This window comes from Chaetodon auriga, chromosome 8 (assembly GCF_051107435.1).
Source record: "Chaetodon auriga isolate fChaAug3 chromosome 8, fChaAug3.hap1, whole genome shotgun sequence".
In the NCBI taxonomy this organism is placed as follows: Eukaryota; Metazoa; Chordata; class Actinopteri; order Chaetodontiformes; family Chaetodontidae; genus Chaetodon; species Chaetodon auriga.
In genome coordinates this window covers 19433985-19451409 of record NC_135081.1, presented here as the reverse complement: position 1 = coordinate 19451409, position 17425 = coordinate 19433985, and the positions used below count along the sequence as shown (strand labels likewise).

Here is a 17425-nt window from a genome sequence, read left to right as displayed (position 1 = left end):
CGCCTTGTATTGGTCAGCTGATTTGAACAAAACTAGTCAATGTCATGGGGTTTTGCCATTAAGATACTAGAAATAAGACCAAAATCAAATCTGCACATTCACTGCCCAATCTTAAAAAATACAAAGAATCCAGATGTGTTGGAAGATGCTCGACTGTTCAGTACAACCCAATTCTCACTAAAACCTCTGGAAAAAACAAAAAAATATTATATTATATATTATCATATATTATTAAATTATTACAAAAGCTGAGGGTCTTCATTAGTGAGTCTCAATTCCTGTGCTGTTTTGATCTTAAAGGTTCATTCTTGAGTTTTAAAATGACAAAAACTAAATAAAGAAATGTCAATGCAACGTCCACTTAGTGTTTCCCACACTTTCAGCCAAATCCTGTGGTTTGCCTCTACTGAGCAACACATCGACTCCTGAACAACAGTGTGTGATGAAGCACCAAAAATATGCAGATGAAGCATACCGTTGCAAAATTATTCGTTTTAGTTAAACATAACAGAAGAAAAGTGTAATGTTTTCATTGGTGATACAGACAGATTTCATACAAATACAAACTACAGTTCTAAAATCAAACCTCCTAACAAGCGAAAGAGTCTGTCCTTAAAACACCAATGACACAACAAATCTAAACCAAGATTCACAGCAGGACAGGAAAGAAGCCAAACCTGTACGCTGCTCTTCTGGTGCACAATAACTTGTAAACATGGTCTGAACACACAGTAGGGAAATGTCTGGCAAGAACAAACTCAATAAGGTATTGATGTAGAAGCAGCATCAGCATTCAGGTGCTTCTATTGGAGTCTCGTTGGTGGAGGTAATAGGTTTGGATGAAGCCTTAATGGAGTAGGTGGTGTTGGTTAATGGAGACAGACTAACAACAGAGGTTCATGATTACATCGGTGGTAAAAGGCACAACACGCTTCTTATCAGGACAGGAAATAAGCTTTTTTTCCATCCACTGGCCACTGTAGCTTTCAAAAAAAGACCCCATCGGTTCCACTATTCCACCATCCAAACATGATAATACAACTCTCACCTCGTGGCTGCCAAACTGGCAGGTTGATGCACTTAGCACGCACGCACGCACGCACGCACGCACGCACGCACGCACGCACACACACACAAAGTAGCAGCAATTTTGCAGTGTTAATTCCTGCTCTGCTCGTTATCGTTGTACAAAGAGAAGGGAGGAGCACAGGGGAGGATGAGAGGGGGGAAGTGACAAGGGCGGTTAATGGGTAATCGCTTCCCACCCTGCATAGCAGCAACATCGGTTTGAGCTTTTGTGGCTTTAAGAACAAAAATTTTCCACCTGTACAAGGTGCAAAGATGAGATCATACGACAAGAACGGACTGAGAGTAGTTTTCTGAAACGTTTTGGTTTCCTAAATTTCATGTCTTCTGTCGCTCTCTTGCAAAACAGGATGCTGTACCTGTGAAATTAGTTTATGACATTTGACAGTAAAATTGTATGGATGGTACATCCACAGCAAGTCAAGTCTTTCATACAGACAAAGAGCTGACTCACTAGTGTTTCTACCGTCTCTGATTTGATGGGGAGTCAAATCCAGTACAGTACACCCTGGTGTTACTAAGACTTCTTCTTGCCCCTTCCTCTGCCTCCTGCAGGTTGTAGATGGCTTGCAGGGGCAGGGAGCAAGTGGGTCTGGAAGTCGAGTTTCTGCTGCAGGATCCCTGTGAGAATGAACTCAGCAGTGACCACTGGGATAGACGCAGAGAGAGCCGGACGACACAGAGACCAGTCCTCCTCGCAGGAAATCACTACAGTCTGAGGCTGAGAGGGTGGGGATAAAAAAAGAAGGTAATCAGACACGTCGCGAACAATAAGATTCATGTAGACCACAAAATAATGATCATTTATTGTACATGAGACCTGACTGAGAAAGGCTTTCAGTTTGGCTGGTACCTTGTGAGAAGAGGGCATCTTGGCCAGAAAGGTGGCTCCACTGCAGGTGATTATGTCTTTCATTTGAACTGGCTCTGGCTTCACTGACTTTGTAACGTGGATCTCATATCCCTAAGAGGAAGACGACAAAAGATGCAGTAAGCAACACGTAAACATTTAATCGCTGCAGAAGCGCCTCAGGGAATCAATAAAAGGCACTTGGGAATGTAATTTGGTATAACGTGTATACTATTTCACAATTTTAGCCAGAGGCAGCATAATATGTGGTATCAAACTATCCCTTTGCAGCTTTATTGAAACAGTGCAGGGTAGGAAGGGTATGTTTCAGAAATGGAAACATTGCTGTCTGCTTCCCTCTCTGAAGTGCCCATAAAACATAAAGCAATGCATTAACAATAAATGCCCAATTACATCCCATAAGTCACAGCCTAATGGTAAACAATGAATACTGGGCTCTTGTAAAGATGTGAGCACATTCAACTTCAAAGAGGCCGAGCTAAAAGCAACGCTCGTGTGTAAAAATCAAGCATGTCAGGTCTTTTACAGGACGGCTGTAACACAAACACTTCTGGATTTCAGGATCACTATTCCTCACTGTCGACCCTGTGCCACGCTCACTCCTCCTCTCACTCAGAGGAAACATGTCATTGAAATAAACGGTATGACTGGGTTATGAGTACCTTTAAGAGAAGCTGACTGCTGGCAATCCTCAGAGACTCCTGCAGGCAGAAATTGAACTTCTTCTCCTGCTCCGGATCTTTTACAGCGAAATCATTAGGAGACAGGAAGCTCCCGGCCTTCCCGCTCTGAGACACACAGAGAGACAACATGAGCAGCGAGTGTCTATTTGAGTTTGTCTCTGAGAGAGAAAAAAAAAACTGGTCTGGAGCCAGTTTTAGGTGCTAATATCGCAACTAACCTTTTCCAGCCAGTGTGTGGTAACAATGGGGACTCCTTTAGCCACCGCACACAGGAACTTGACAGTCCTGCGCACCTTATCAGTCACCAGAAAGTTCATGTCCGCCACACCTTTCGCCATGCTGCCTCCTAAACGAGCCAACACTCTCTCCCCTGCTTCATCTATCACGCCCGTGAACAGCACCTGAGCGAATGACGGACACAACATGTCGTTCAGAAGTCTCACACTTCAGTTTTTGTCTGGTCTAAAGCCAAAATGTGTTCATGCGTGCACAACTTCTCAGACAAACGTGACCACGCGTTTACAGAGACAGAAGACCTTGCAGGCCTGGCTGGCAGCTCGGAATCGACCACTAGCTGCCGGGGAACGGGAGGAGGAGCGAGGGGTCTTTGCCACAGGGGAGGAGTCTGGAGGAGCCTGTCGCTTCCGGGATGCACCGCTGGTTGGAGTCTGGGGCTGCTGAACGGGAGAGACGGCGGGGAGGGGAGGATGGGGAGTGAAGCGGGAAAGAGGACAAAGGACAAGGACAAAGCATGAAACACACAAAGAGGACGGTGAGGAGCAAAGAAAGACAAGATAAAGCATAAGAGTAGGAAGTGCCTGTGTGACCACTTAAGTACTTAATTCATTAGTGTATTAATGGCGATGCAGAGTGGGTCAGACTACTCCTGTTGCTGAGAGAGTGGGAGAGACCTGGACGGTCCCTGATGTTGACTCTAATACATTATGATGGTTGGAAAGGCTGACTCATAGACAGAGATGCACCAGGGCTTTTTGCCAAGGTAAAAGCCTTCCTCCTCAAAGACAGAGGTTCTTGGACCCTAATTATATACCACTCAGCTTTCTGTTTGGCCTGATTAATGTTTCAGCCCTCGTGTATTTGTGTCTGCATCAAAGCAACAACTTCGGAGACCTCCAAATGTCCAATGCATGTTTAAAAGTAATCACCTCTGAAGCCTCCACATGTGCATCCTGGTCTACAGATGTTCCACTGTCTTCCTGCTCCTCTTTCTTCTTTTTCTGGATGGCTGATGACCGACCCCTGCCTCTCCTGTCAACAGCCTCCTCCTCCATTTTCTCACTCTCTTCTCCTTCTTTTGCATTCTTCTTTGCTTGCGCGGTGGATGCTCTACCTCTTCTGTTAGCTTGGACAGCAGTGTTTCCTTTTGTTTCACCTTTCGCCTCTGCGTCTGCAGCCTCTGCTGTTTGGGCTTTGTCCTCCCCTTTGGAAATTTTGGAGCTACTGCTGGAATCCTCCTCCATATTTGCCTCCGACTCTCTTTTTCTTCCTGTTCTTTTCTCTTTAGCCTGATCTCCATCACTGACTGCAGGAGCTACTGCTGCCTCCACAGTCTCACTCTTCACAGCTTTTTGGCCTCTGCCCCTGACATTCCTTTTAGGAGGAAGTGATTCTTCATTGGCACATCCTTCCTCTTGGTTTGAAGGGTCTTCCTCACCTGCAGCTGCAGGTTCAGAAGCGTTTCCATTGGCTCGCCGTCGCCCCCTTGTGGTACGAGCCTGCTGGGAGTCTGCTTTCTCTTTATCATCTTCATGGGAAACCGCATCAGAGGATCCCTCTGCCTTAACACTTTTCCTGCCTCTGGTTGGAGGTTTGGGAGCTGAATTCTGATCACTCTGACTTGTGAAGGGAGGGACGGAGGCAGACTCCGTTTTCCTCCCTCTTCCTCGTTGCCTGCCTCCTCTTCCTCTGCTCTGTGAGCTCAAGCTGCAGCTGGAAATCTCAGAGTTGAGAGAGTTGTTGGAGTTTGACCTTGAAAGGCTTCCCTGAGGAGGAGTATCACTCCTGTCCTGATCTGTCGGCTCTGCAGCCACCGTCCTCCTCCTGGTGCTGCTCCTGGCGATGGCTGCCCGGGGCGGCTCACTGGTCCGCTTTGCTCCTCTGCCTCGGCCTCTCGCCCGCTGAGTGTCAACACTGGAAGCAGACCTCTCTGAGTTGACAGAGTTGGAAGAGTTGGAGCGAGATCTGGTTCTCCTTGCTGGGACGTCATCATTGGTTGGGCCTGGTTCCGGCTCTGGGGCGGCGGTTGTTCTTCTGGCTGCTCTTCGGCCTCTTGCGGGCGCTTTGGACTCGCTCTCTTCTTCCTTGTTGTCTTGTTGCTCTTTTATCTGTTTTTCTTTGGCCTCTTGTTCTTGTTTTTCTTTCTCCAATCTTTCTCTTTGTTCGCTTTCCTTTGCTTCCGTCTCCAGTCTTGCTTGGCGTTCTTCTTCCTTCCTCTCCCTCTCAAGTCTCTCTTCGAGTTCCCTCTTTGCTGTCTCCAATCTTTCTTTTTCTTCCTGTTGCTTTCTTTTCTTTTCTATTTTCTCTTTCTCCTCTCTCTCCAATCTTTCTTTCTCTTCTCTTTCTGTCTTTTCACGCTCTAATCTCTCCCTTTCTTCCCTCTCCTTTGTTTCCCTCTCCAATTGTTCTTTTTTCTTTTGTGTCTTGTCAGCTCTTTCCTTTTCTTCCCGTTCCTTTCTTTCCCTCTCTGTTGTCTCTTTTTCTGCTCTCTCCTGCTCAAGTCTTAACCTTTCCGCGTTTTCAGCCTGTAATCTTTCTTGTTCTTCCTTCTCTTTTCTTTCCCTTTCCATTTTTTCTTGTTCTTCTCTGCGACGCTGACCCTCCTCCTGTTTCCTTTCTCTTTCGTTGCTCTCCCTCCTTTCCTTCTCCATTAGTTGTCCGAGCTTTGTGAGATCTTTCTCCTCTCCCAACCTTCCTTCTTCTCGTTCCTTTATTAGGCTTTCATTTTCAGCATTCTCATTTCTTTCTCCTTCCTCATCAATTTTCTGTTGCCTCGTGGATTTTTTTCCTCTTGCTCGCTTAGCCTGCTCTACCTTCTCCTCTTCCTCACTCTCATCCTCATCAGGCCTTGGTTTTCCTCTCCTTCCTCTGGTAGTTGGCAAAGCTTTACTCTTCCCTCTTGTCTGTCTTTCTGGAGGGTCAGAACACTCTTCCTGCTCCTCCTCTTCTCTTGATCTTGCCCTTGTCCCTCTGTTACCTCTAACAGTGATGCCACTGGTTCCAGCTTCAGATTGTGCCCCCTTTCCCCTCTGAGGCGGTGGGCCAGTTTGTGTTTCTAAGGGCTGAGTTTCAACAGTTGAGGTCTCAGAATTAGTGAATGTCTGTGTTTCCTCTTCTTGGATTTGCAGCGGTTTTGCTTTTCTTTTTCGCGGACCTGGAATCGAGTCCTCTTCATCACTCTGCGCACCTTCACATGTACCCATGGGCTGAGTTTCAACAGCAGGGACTTCAGAACTAGTGAGAGACTGCGTCTGCTCTTCTTCAAGTTGCAGTGGTTTTGCTTTTTTTCTTTTTTGCAGACCTGGAAAAGAGTCCTCTTCATCACTTTCTCCAGGTTCACCTGTATACACTGGCTGAGTCGCAACAGCAGACAGCTCTGAGTTTGTGAGCGTTTCTGTCTGCTCTTCTTCAAGTTGCAGTGGCTTTGCTTTTCTTTTTCGTGGACCTTGAACTGCATCCTCCTCATCACTTTCATCATTTCCACTCGTAACCATGGGCTGGGTTTCATCAACACCGATGTGCATGGGCTGAGTTTCACCAAGTGGGAACTCAAAACTAGTGAGGCGCTGCGCCTGCTCCTCTTCAGGCTGCAGTGGCTTTGCTTTTCTTTTTGGTGGACCTGCAATCAAGCCCTCCTCGTCACTTTCCTCATGGTCGCTTGCATGCATGGGCTGAGTTTCAGCTACTGCCTGAGGTTGAGCTGCCTCCCGTTGTTCTTCCCTCTCACTTGTTTCATTCTGTGCTCTGCGCTTGACATTTAGTACAGAGGAAACAAGATTTTCTTCATCCAAACTCTCCTCTTCCTCAAAGACAGACATCAGTTGGGTTTCAGCAATGGCAAGAGTCGATGTGGTGGGAACGTCTAAAGGCTGAGTCTCAGCAGTACTCATGGCTTTTCTCTCATCTTCATGTGTTTCATCCTCTGAATCACTGGAGGGTTCTGGGATATATGCCTGTGTTGCTTCTAGGGCCAAATCTACCTGATCTTCTTTTTCAGACGCTGGTGAACATCCGGCAGGTTCCTCATCCTCCCCATAAGCTTGTGTAGCTTCAAGATTTGACTCATTCTCTAAGGAGGCTCTGTCTGCATTTGAGATAGCTGCATATGCTTGGGTGGCTTCCAGGTTCACACCTACTTCCACAGACGCAAAAGCTTGTGTGCTCTCCATGGCTAGAGCTTGGGCCTGACCATGCAGGTGGTCCTCTGGGGGGTTGCCCCGACAGTCTCTGGTCTGAAGAATGAAGGACTGTGTCTCGGCTACAACAAAGTCCTCATCCTCCTGGCTGTCTGAGCTGGGAGACAATACTTTAGGTCTTAGAGGAGGGGCTACTGCACCTGGGAGAGGAGAAAATAGAAAGAACAGAAAGAAACAGCCAGATAGAACATAGATAGATAGAAAGAATGGAGTGTGCAAGGTTAAAATAAACGTTTTCTCTCTGTTACACCCACTGTCTTAGAAACACACAAAGCTAGGGGTAATTTGACTGTAAAAAGTAATTAACTCACGTCTAAACGGACCAGATGAGGGACTCTGGAAATCCTGAGTATCCATGTCTTTCACCTCTCCTTCTGGAACCATCACACAGTGTAAGTACCAAAATTAAAAGACAATTTAAACAGCCTCGCAGCATTGCCCTGATCTTTGACTGCAGTACACATATAAAGAGGCCACTGCAATATGACTGCTCTGTCATTAAAATATATGAATAGGCTATTCCCATGAGCAGTCTGTAATTGTGTAACTGTAACATGTATTTGCTCAACAACAATACAATTATTGTATTTTTGTTGTTTGCACTGCTGATACTGTTTTGCTGAACTGGGGTAAATAAAGTTAATGGAGTATTTACAAAGAGTGTGGTCTAATGCCTCCACTATAAAACAGCAAGATCCTAAAACCATAATACAAATAAATGAATGTCATTTATGCGAAAGCTGCAACGATCAGTCAATTAATCGATCAACAAAGTTAACTCGCAATGATTTTAATAATTAATTGATCGTTTCAGTCATTTCTCAAGTAAAAATGTAAAACATTTCTCAGATCCAGTTTCTCCATTGTGAAGATTTGATGCTTTTCTTCTTCCTTTATGATAATAAACTGAACATCATTGGGGTTTGGAATGTTGGTCGAACACAACAAGCCATTAGAATACATCAATGACCTTTAGTCGCAGCCTACATTCATTTTATTATGTTACCTGACAACTGTACTGGAGTAGAGCAGTTCTGCAGAGCGGGAACCAGGAACTCGTTCGTATGTTCGCTGCCTAGGCTTGGAATCTGACCCTCACCAGGCCCTCCAAAATCCACCTCCTTGTCTTCCACATCTGTGTCACTGTCCATACCGAGGTCTGCTGGATTGACCCCGTCCCCAGCAGGTGGCGTGCAGGATTCATCCACATCTGTGCCTGCATCAGAATCTGACTGAAGAGCTTCTGACGTGGCATCAGGAGCGAATGACAAGGTCGTGACGACAAAAGGTATAACCAGAGGAGAATCATCTTCCACATCTGTGTCACTGTCAGACAGAACGTCCAAATCAGCTCCTGTGACAGCAGACACCACCGAGGGTTCGCTGATGGCAGGGGCAGCAATAGCTTCATCGTCTGTGTCGCTGTCTAGGTGCAGGCTGTGAGGAGCGGCAGGGGCGGATTCAGGCCCAGTTGGCTTGATGTCTAATCTAGAGGGAGTTTGATCTATTTCTGAGCATTTATTAATTGTTCCACATTCCTTTTCTTCTTCCTCATCGACATCTGTGTCACTGTCGAGGTGGAAATCTTTCGGCTGCATGGAAGGAGCAGAATCAGCTGTGTCCGTGCTCTGAAATGACACTGGTTTTGCTTTTGAAGCAGCATCTGACACAGCAGCGTCATCATCATCATCATCATCATCATCCACATCAGTGTCACTGTCCATAGTGATGGCCTCTGGGTGAATAACTGAAACAACATGAGGTGGTTTGGTGTTGTCAGCAGAGGAAGGCACAGATTTGGGGACTTTGTCTAAGGCACCATCCTCCTCATCGACATCCGTGTCACTGTCCATGTGAAACTGGGCTGTGTCTGGTGGCTGATCAGTATGTGGGTTTGTATTCAAGGTCACAGGAGCAGCAGGTGCCCCTTCCTCCTCTCCCTCCACATCAGTGTCACTGTCCATGTTAAACGCAGGGATCGCATCTGTGAGGATTGCTGGTGTGGACACCGGCGATTCATCTTCTCCTGTAAGACTGACATTGCTTTTCTGTTTCGCTGGCACATGTTGGCCACTTCCTTCAGACTTTCTCACACCCCGTGCCGCTCTTTCTCCCTCCATTCCTTCATCCTCTTCACTGTCGTCCGCAATCGCTTTTTTCTCCTTCAGCTGCCGTCGCCCCACATCTACATCTGTCTCCTCCTTGCTGAAGTTGACATGTCTGTGAGGTCTATTTATAGCGGAGGCGGACGGTGTGATGGGGCTTTCGTCCTCACTGTAAAACAGTGGAAAACAAGGTGACAAGCATTAGAATCCAGAAGTGAAAGAAGATTTAAAATCCATAGAAGTTCGAGATTTCTTATGCCTGAGTTGTGAATATACATATCTTTGAAAATTCCCAGAATAAGATGTTGCCAATGTACCTTTCAGGGACGATTTTGTTCGCGGGACTCAAGAATGTAGAACAGCTGGGACTGGATTTATAGGAGTCAGAATCAGACACTGTAAAAGATAACAAACATGAACTTGTAAAACATCAGCTACAGAGGACAGGGCTTTATTTCTGGATGTATTTACATAGTTTACATACCCAGAGCCTTGCGCCTCCTCTCTGCCACTCTCCCTCTTTCTCCATCTGAGTCCGAGTCAGATTCAGGGACCAGGGTCCCCTGTGGCTGGGTTGGAGTTTGCTCAAAGGACAGGCCTCTAGTTCCGACAGGACTCTTTCTTCTGTCCTCCACATCAGGTATTGACACCCTTGCTTTTGTACCACCGTTGACACGCTTCTTGCTGTCTGTGTTTGTGTCACCTCCCTTTTCTCCAGAGGCATCTGGCAACCTAGCCTTTACCCCTGAATTTCTGCTTACAGGAGTCTTAAAGTCCCCTTGAGAAGAGGCTGTGTCTGCTGCACAGCTGACATACTGACATGGGATGTCCGCCACCACCAAACTGTCAGATTCACTGAGGGCATAGCGTACGTTAGGAGTCAGCTTTAAGCGACCCTTGCGGGTCCCATTCATGCTCCCTAGGTCCCACACCAAAGCCTCTGTGTCTACTTCACTGTGAGGTCCTTTTCTCCTGTAAACAGAGATGCAGATCGTGGCGTGCCGTTTGGATATTGAGGGTGCTGGCAAGGGCAGGGTGCAGGTGTTGGGGTCACGGCCCAACACATTCTCTCCCAAAAAGAGAGGCAACTCTGGGTGACAGAGAACATGCATCATAAGAAATGCTTCAGACAAGAGCAAAAAGTTAAGCAGAGAGTGCATGAATTTACAAAGCACAGGTGAAACAACAGCAGCAGTAAACCACTCACCTGTCTCGGGTATATGTTCATTTTTTAAGATGCACAGCTTAGCCAGAGGTCGACCCCTCTTAGGTTGATTGTCCTCTTCATTTTCTTCCTCATCTGACTCCAAGATTGAGTCGCTGATCATCTGAGTAGCATCCATTCCTCACACAGGATAAGACGGGACGACTGCTGCACGTAAACACAGATGAGTTAACTAGCCTCAGTTGGCACCTCCATGCGGCTAACGTTAGCCTAAACAGCCAACAGTCGATCTCTTTAGCGGCAGGTTTCTGTTGCAACGTTATTCTTGCTCTCATCCAGTTTGTAGCAATGGTGCAAAGAGAGCAAAGCAACGCCGATACAACTTTTATTGAACGTGTGTGAACATGTCCGTCTCAAAACCGCGTCGCTTCACAGCAACCCCACTTCCGGTCAGAATAAAAACAAACGGAAAATAATATCGAAAAGACGTCAACGGCTAGTGTGTGTAAGTTAATTCAAACGTCTGTTTCGTATTCTAAATAGCCTGACTTCTCATTCTAAGTCCGTCTGTTCAATGAGACGAAAATTCTGTTCTCAACTTAAACGTTATTTACTACTATTTCAATAAACAGCAGTCCCAATTAACTGCCTGGCCAATTATCTTGATAACTATGACGGAAGTTTTCCCAATACTTCACGCGAGCGTCTTGTCTGTAATTCACCCAACTGCATGGTAAAATTGTTCAAATGAGCTCATATATGAATTTGCAATGTGGGTGTCTTACGATCTTGTTTTCGCACATGCTTTTACTTCGTACGGCAAAAGATTACAATTATACTGGAGTTACCTTGCTCAGTGTTCAGCGACTGAGAAAACGTTCATGCATTTCCTGAAGAGGGTAGGCCACGTCCACCAAAAGTGCTCAAGCCGCAAGCGATTGGCCGATATGCAGATCAGTCAAACGGAACTCTGTTTTCATTGGGCGACTGAACCTCAGGTTTATATTAGAAGTCTCTGATTGGACCAAAATTCTCCGAAGCGCCATTGTGCGTGCCTTCATTTTCCCGCTGTACACCCGAATCTTAAAGGAGCCTTACAGACACAGTGGATTGAGTGATACAGATACACCCTGATCTAAATTATTGCCTAAACTAGCTAAACTAGTTCAACTGTCTTCATAACTTCTCGGCTTTGTATATGCTAGAGGACATGCACTAATAGACAGATAGATAAAGGAGGATCAATAAAGGCTTAATAAACAATATCAAATCATAAAGAGAGAATTTTGTCACCAAGGCCATTTTTTACTTTGCGGTCTGCATTCTTCAGTGCCATTCAAATACTGCTTCACTTGCTATTCTCATGTTGTTGGCTACTGAAACCTAGAGGCCTTGCAGAGGGTCTCTGTGTGAAAAGGTAGTCCAGGGCAATCATTATTTTAGTTTTGTGCTTACATTTTGCACAAGTCACCACACAGCAACACTGGGGCCGGTGTGGGAGGGCCCAGCTGCCAGGGTGCAATGAGCATATTGTTCTTAGGTTTGACTCATAGATGAGGGAATCTGGCTTGGCGCAGAGGAAAAGCTTGGTCTGTATTTTATCATGCTACAAATTGTTTGTGCACCCTTAACCATCTTACTACTTGCAGAGTAGAAACAACTCTAGACATTACTCCTTATCATATACTATATAATATCTGGTGACCATATCCAACCCACTGCATGTCTGCACTAAGAAAACTGTTTTATAGCTTCATGCTCACGGACCATACAATAAACCTACTTATCCGTGCATAAGAACAAAAAGGAATGATGCAACTGTTTTTCATAGCTGCAGGGAACAACACATGAATGCATCAGCAATCTCTGCCACAGAGGCTGCTGACCTCAACAGAGTTAACATCAATCCTTCACTGAAAACACGCCTTAATATCAAATCCTTTATACTTTCACTGGTTTGAAATGTTATTGGAATGTAATGGTTGAATGGCAGTTGATGTTTTATAACAAATAATTATTTATATGCAAGCATTAATGAAAGGCAAACAAGTTTTCATTTGACAACTTTATTTTCAATGAATCACAAGGGAAATCTATGTATGCTAAAGTTTGATTCTAGCAATGACACTATGTTTGTTCCATGGTTACTTTTATGGTTGTTCCTTTTTGATTATTTTACGTTTTGGCATTGATGTCTTGACCTTCACATCTTTATCTTCAAGCATCGTCTTCAGCCTCTTCCTCAAATTCACCCTCTTCTTCGGCAGTGGCATCCTGGTACTGCTGGTACTCAGACACCAGATCATTCATGTTGCTCTCTGCCTCAGTGAACTCCATCTCATCCATGCCTTCACCTGTGTACCAATGCAAGAAAGCCTTACGACGGAACATGGCTGTGAACTGCTCAGAGATGCGCTTGAACAGCTCCTGGATGGCTGTGCTGTTGCCGATGAAAGTGACGGCCATCTTGAGGCCACGGGGTGGAATGTCACAGACGGCGGTCTTGACATTGTTGGGGATCCATTCCACAAAGTAGCTGCTGTTTTTGTTCTGGACGTTGAGCATCTGCTCGTCGACTTCCTTCATGGACATGCGGCCACGGAACACAGCGGCCACGGTCAGGTAGCGGCCGTGACGTGGGTCGCAGGCAGCCATCATATTCTTGGCATCGAATACCTGCTGGGTGAGCTCAGGGACTGTGAGGGCTCGGTACTGCTGGCTGCCTCTGCTGGTCAGGGGGGCGAAGCCAGGCATGAAGAAGTGCAAACGGGGGAAAGGCACCATGTTGACAGCCAGTTTGCGGAGATCAGCATTGAGCTGACCGGGGAAGCGCAGGCAGGTGGTGACCCCACTCATGGTGGCGGACACCAGGTGGTTAAGGTCTCCGTAGGTGGGTGTGGTCAGTTTCAGAGTACGGAAGCAGATGTCGTACAGGGCCTCGTTGTCAATGCAGTAGGTTTCGTCTGTGTTCTCTACGAGCTGGTGGACTGACAGGGTAGCATTGTAAGGCTCAACCACTGTGTCTGAAACCTGAGGACAGAACACACATAATCTTTCTTCAGTCTCATGATCATACAGGAGAAAACCAGAGGCAAGAGAAACTAAAATTAAAACCTTAAATTCTCATGCTCTGTCACAAGAGTACGCTACCTTGGGGGAAGGCACCACACTGAAGGTGTTCATGATACGGTCGGGGTACTCCTCACGGATCTTGCTGATGAGCAGGGTTCCCATACCAGACCCAGTTCCACCACCAAGTGAGTGGGTGAGCTGGAAGCCCTGCAGGCAGTCACAGCTCTCTGACTCTTTGCGGACCACATCAAGGACTGAGTCCACCAACTCAGCTCCCTCTGTGTAGTGACCCTTGGCCCAGTTGTTGCCAGCACCACTCTGACCTGGAGGGGAAGGAATAACATAAAGGTGAGCCATTCTTTCCCCTGTGTTCATAAAAGGCTTTACTACTCATTCACTAATGTGAGAATACGTCTTCATTCCACCCACCAAACACAAAATTGTCGGGTCTGAAGATCTGCCCAAAGGGTCCAGACCTCACAGAGTCCATGGTGCCAGGCTCCAAGTCCACCAGAATTGCACGGGGTACATATTTACCTCCTCCGCAAGAAAGAGAGTGAGAGAAGATGTGGATAGAGATTGAGGGAGAAGGGGAGAGAGAGAGAGAGAACATACCAGCTCAATAATACAGGAAACCACAGTCTTGGATGTTAAACGGGATATATAATGTGAGAAATACCATGTATGACAGCAGGCATGAGAAACATATCTGAAGTTAGAATGATATGGCAAAGCTGAAAGTACGTTTGCATAAATGTGCTCCTTATTTATGTACAAATCAGCTGTCAAAGAAGCGGCTTACCTGTGGCCTCATTGTAGTAGACACTGATCCTGTCCAGCTGCAGGTCACTGTCTCCGTGGTAAGTCCCTGTGGGGTCGATGCCGTGCTCATCGCTGATCACTTCCCAGAACTGCAGTAACAAAATGGAAGGTATCATATGACAGTCACATGCAAAGAAAGTACGCATCTATCCATTAGCAATGCGGTTTAAAGGACTGGGGACTTTAAATGAGGAAAACAGCAGTGGGTTTGCATTTTTGGATTCTGATGAAAATGACAGGATTTTTCCCCTTTTACCAAGCCATATCTTAACCCCTTTAATACAATGCAGCTGTTAATATTTCCTCAGTCGCTGACTGATGACTTAGCAGAATGCAGTTCTTCTAGATGTAAAATGCAAAGGAGGGAGCACAAAGGGGCTACAGATCGCACCACAGGCAAAACTGAGAATAAACTCCCATTTGCTGGCCGTCACACTACACTGAAGATGCTGATTGTCTTCAGATCTGTATTCACGTCTTGTTCTCTCCTCAAATACCAGAATCAAGAGTGAGTTTGCATTAAATCCTCTAAGGACTCCTATAAGACTGTTGCATACGCAGGCAGCCATTCGCATGCATATATATTTGTGATATCTTCCAACTGGGGCTTTTTTTTGTCATACAGCCTCTATTTTATGCTAACAGCAGCAATAGGAGGATTTAGAGTAATCTGGATAAGCGAGCCGTATTGCAGCTCAGTACTTAAGAGATTGGGAGTCAGCTGTGGTTTAAGTATCATGACATTTAAACAGGGCCATGTAAAACAAAAATGACCAAGTGACCTTAATATGAGGGAGTCCCAAATGGGATAAAGAGAAGAACAAAAAGCTGAAAAAGTACGACCAAAAAGATCGAGAGACTCAGATATTTGACAGTAGCGCGATAGATGGCTATCAGTAAAGATTGAAAATAATCATCGTGAAAGAATGAGGACAATAAGACAGAGGAGCAATGCCACACCCTGACCTAATTCACCACAATGTAGCCCTTCAGCAATTCTGTCAATCATATCCACTGGACATCTGAGTCAGTGAGCCCTGGGGGACTGGAAACAAATGGAGATCCTCACTGCCAGGCCACCAGTCGTACTTTTAGCACCACATTGGGCAAACACAAATTATACTCCATGCTTGAACAGGAGAGCTTGATATTATACTAGTTTACTGCATTAACTGTAAATGCACAAGCCTATATGTACATATCATTTATTGTCCTTGACATTAAAAAAATATTAAAATTTGTTAAAAAATAAAATAAAAATAAATCAATAAAAGTATAGAAAATAGTTATATGTTGTGTATACTTCCTATAGCCATCATTCCAAGACATTGGCAGCAATTGCATATTAAGGCAATTGACAGCCCAATGACTTCACCCACTGTGCATCAGCTGTTTCCTCCATTCCTCCCCCACCCAACCCCTAATTTGGTTACAAGAGGAAAGACATTGATTACAAAGACTGTCCTGCTTTACTGGACATTAAAATGTCCGTCAGCACAGCATCACTATGATAATGAGGTATCCTACAATATATGGGCCATTGTTAACGTGGTCTCCGAGTAGTCCTGTGTGTGTTTGCGGGGTCCCACTTAAACATATGCTGTCTGTAACAAATGATCAGTTGTAAAACAAAAGGAGGCAATAAGACAGGCATAATAATGGGCCAAGAAGGCATGCACTGTAGCAGACGGCAATTGTTACTGTAAGACTGGGTCGGTGATGTATTGTACTTGTGAGCCAGACTGCAAGTAGACTATTGTTTCAGATGTATTAAAATTGTAAATAAATTGAAAAAATAAAAGCGAGGATATGAGCGTATTTCACTGCTAAAAGCATTGACGACGTCTCTCAGAAAATGCACAATATCAGTCTTTTTAAAAGGAGCACTTCTTTCTTCACCAATTATCCATGCCACACCCTTTCCACAGCTCCTCTGCTTTCTCACCGGCTGAAACGGCAGTCTGCATGTACAGCCTGCAGAAATAAATTCTAATCAATATGGGCTATTGATCCATCTGTCATTTGGGGAGGAAAAAAAAAAAAAAACTAGGCCTCCCATTCCAGCTCCCAGTCATTGTCTGAAAATACCAGCCATATCTGCCTGTGCAAGACAAAGAAAGCAGGGGAATGAAGGGCTGACTGGAGGGCTCTGACAAGTGAAGAATAGACCGATTTTTTTCTTTCTTTCTTCCCCCAGACAATGTCTCGAGGTCAGCTGGATCCTCGCTGTTGAGAGACGAAGACACACCCGGTGTGGTGTGAACAAAACCCGTCGAGACACAAGAACCCCGTTATGCCGTTATATGATGAGAGCGAGCACGGTCCGCTGCTCCACACCCACCCACCAGTTACCGCAGTGCACAAGACTCAGACAGAAAAGCACAAAAACACACATGAACAATGGGCTGCCACGATATATGAGTGATATTTTCGGATTTATTGCGTCTTTACACACACAAATGTAAGAAATGTCTGGTTTTTATTCATGCACAATGAGACAAAAGGGGTACTGTTGTCTTTATCCATAATCAAACAATCAGCCACATAAAGATCTCATAGAATAAAACTAATGAGTGTGTTCTGCATAATGAGCCTTGGGCGTTTTCAACACTGGGGGGGGGATTCGTAATTTTGCAAAGGATTCAATAAAATCGCAATAATTATATTTTCTTACCTTGGCACCAATCTGGTTACCGCACTGGCCGGCCTGGATGTGCACGATTTCCCTCATTGTGGATGCGAAAGTTTAAGAGCGACGGGCAGAGAGGTTTCTTCACGGTGTACGAGGAGCCGACCGCAGACTAGACTTAAAGAGCCGGACAATGCATTTATAATGTTGGAGCGAATCCAGAGCGAGGCTGGGGCCGGGGAGCAGGCGTGGCTAGACCCAGACCCAGCTGCTGTGAGCGGGGATTGGCTGCGACGGCTGACCCGAAGCAGGGACGAGGAGGAGCGCTGCTGCAGCTCAGGGAGGTGAAATTAGATATGGAGATTGAGCAGAATTTTACCAGCTGGTGTCCAGAAACACACAGGAAGATGTATCGCAGCTTCTTCTTCTTCTTCTTCTTCTTTTTTTTTTTTTTTTTTTTTGAGACAGTAGAAGGAATAACCGATCAGCTGTTTGGAATCACTCCCCTTACTGTAACACTCCCTGCAGAGAGGACAGATGGCAGATATCTCAGTTTCAA

The 17425-nt window shown here is 45.6% G+C and overlaps 1 protein-coding gene across 5 annotated transcripts; it reads right to left on the bottom strand.

Moving 5' to 3' along the window:
• Window positions 1-477: 477 nt before the first annotated feature.
• On the bottom strand, window positions 478-17196 carry LOC143324167 (tubulin beta chain-like). Of its 5 annotated transcripts, none has more exons than XM_076736429.1 (12): window positions 16912-17196; window positions 14218-14326; window positions 13845-13955; window positions 13494-13738; window positions 12596-13373; window positions 10925-10936; window positions 3807-5428; window positions 3177-3317; window positions 2859-3041; window positions 2620-2745; window positions 1940-2050; window positions 478-1807 (listed from the first exon to the last, which is right to left on the bottom strand). In XM_076736429.1, the coding sequence occupies exons 1-12, from the start codon at window positions 16966-16968 to the stop codon at window positions 1604-1606; spliced, it is 3699 nt and encodes a 1232-aa protein (XP_076592544.1). In that variant the 5' UTR covers window positions 16969-17196; the 3' UTR covers window positions 478-1603. The 5 variants fall into 5 exon arrangements, with proteins under 5 accessions (XP_076592544.1, XP_076592540.1, XP_076592542.1 ...); XM_076736425.1 differs by lacking the exons at window positions 10925-10936; window positions 12596-13373; window positions 13494-13738; ... (1 more) ...; window positions 14218-14326; window positions 16912-17196 and adding exons at window positions 7385-7447; window positions 8080-9347; window positions 9496-9574; ... (1 more) ...; window positions 10386-10550; window positions 11192-11268 and having other exon boundaries at window positions 3807-7213; XM_076736427.1 differs by lacking the exons at window positions 10925-10936; window positions 12596-13373; window positions 13494-13738; ... (1 more) ...; window positions 14218-14326; window positions 16912-17196 and adding exons at window positions 7385-7447; window positions 8080-9347; window positions 9496-9574; ... (1 more) ...; window positions 10386-10550; window positions 11192-11268 and having other exon boundaries at window positions 3177-3314; window positions 3807-7213.
• Window positions 17197-17425: the final 229 nt, after the last annotated feature.

Excerpts from the sequence above, each read along its gene's own strand:
- LOC143324167 (XM_076736425.1), bottom strand. The coding sequence starts at position 10,521 with ATGGATGCTACTCAGATGATCAGCGACTCAATCTTGGAGTCAGATGAG. Across the intron at positions 10,269-10,385 it reads TGAACATATACCCGAGACAG|AGTTGCCTCTCTTTTTGGGA; the intron begins GTGAGTGGTTTA and ends TCTGTCACCCAG. Across the intron at positions 3,042-3,176 it reads CTGCCAGCCAGGCCTGCAAG|GTGCTGTTCACGGGCGTGAT; the intron begins GTCTTCTGTCTC and ends TCATTCGCTCAG.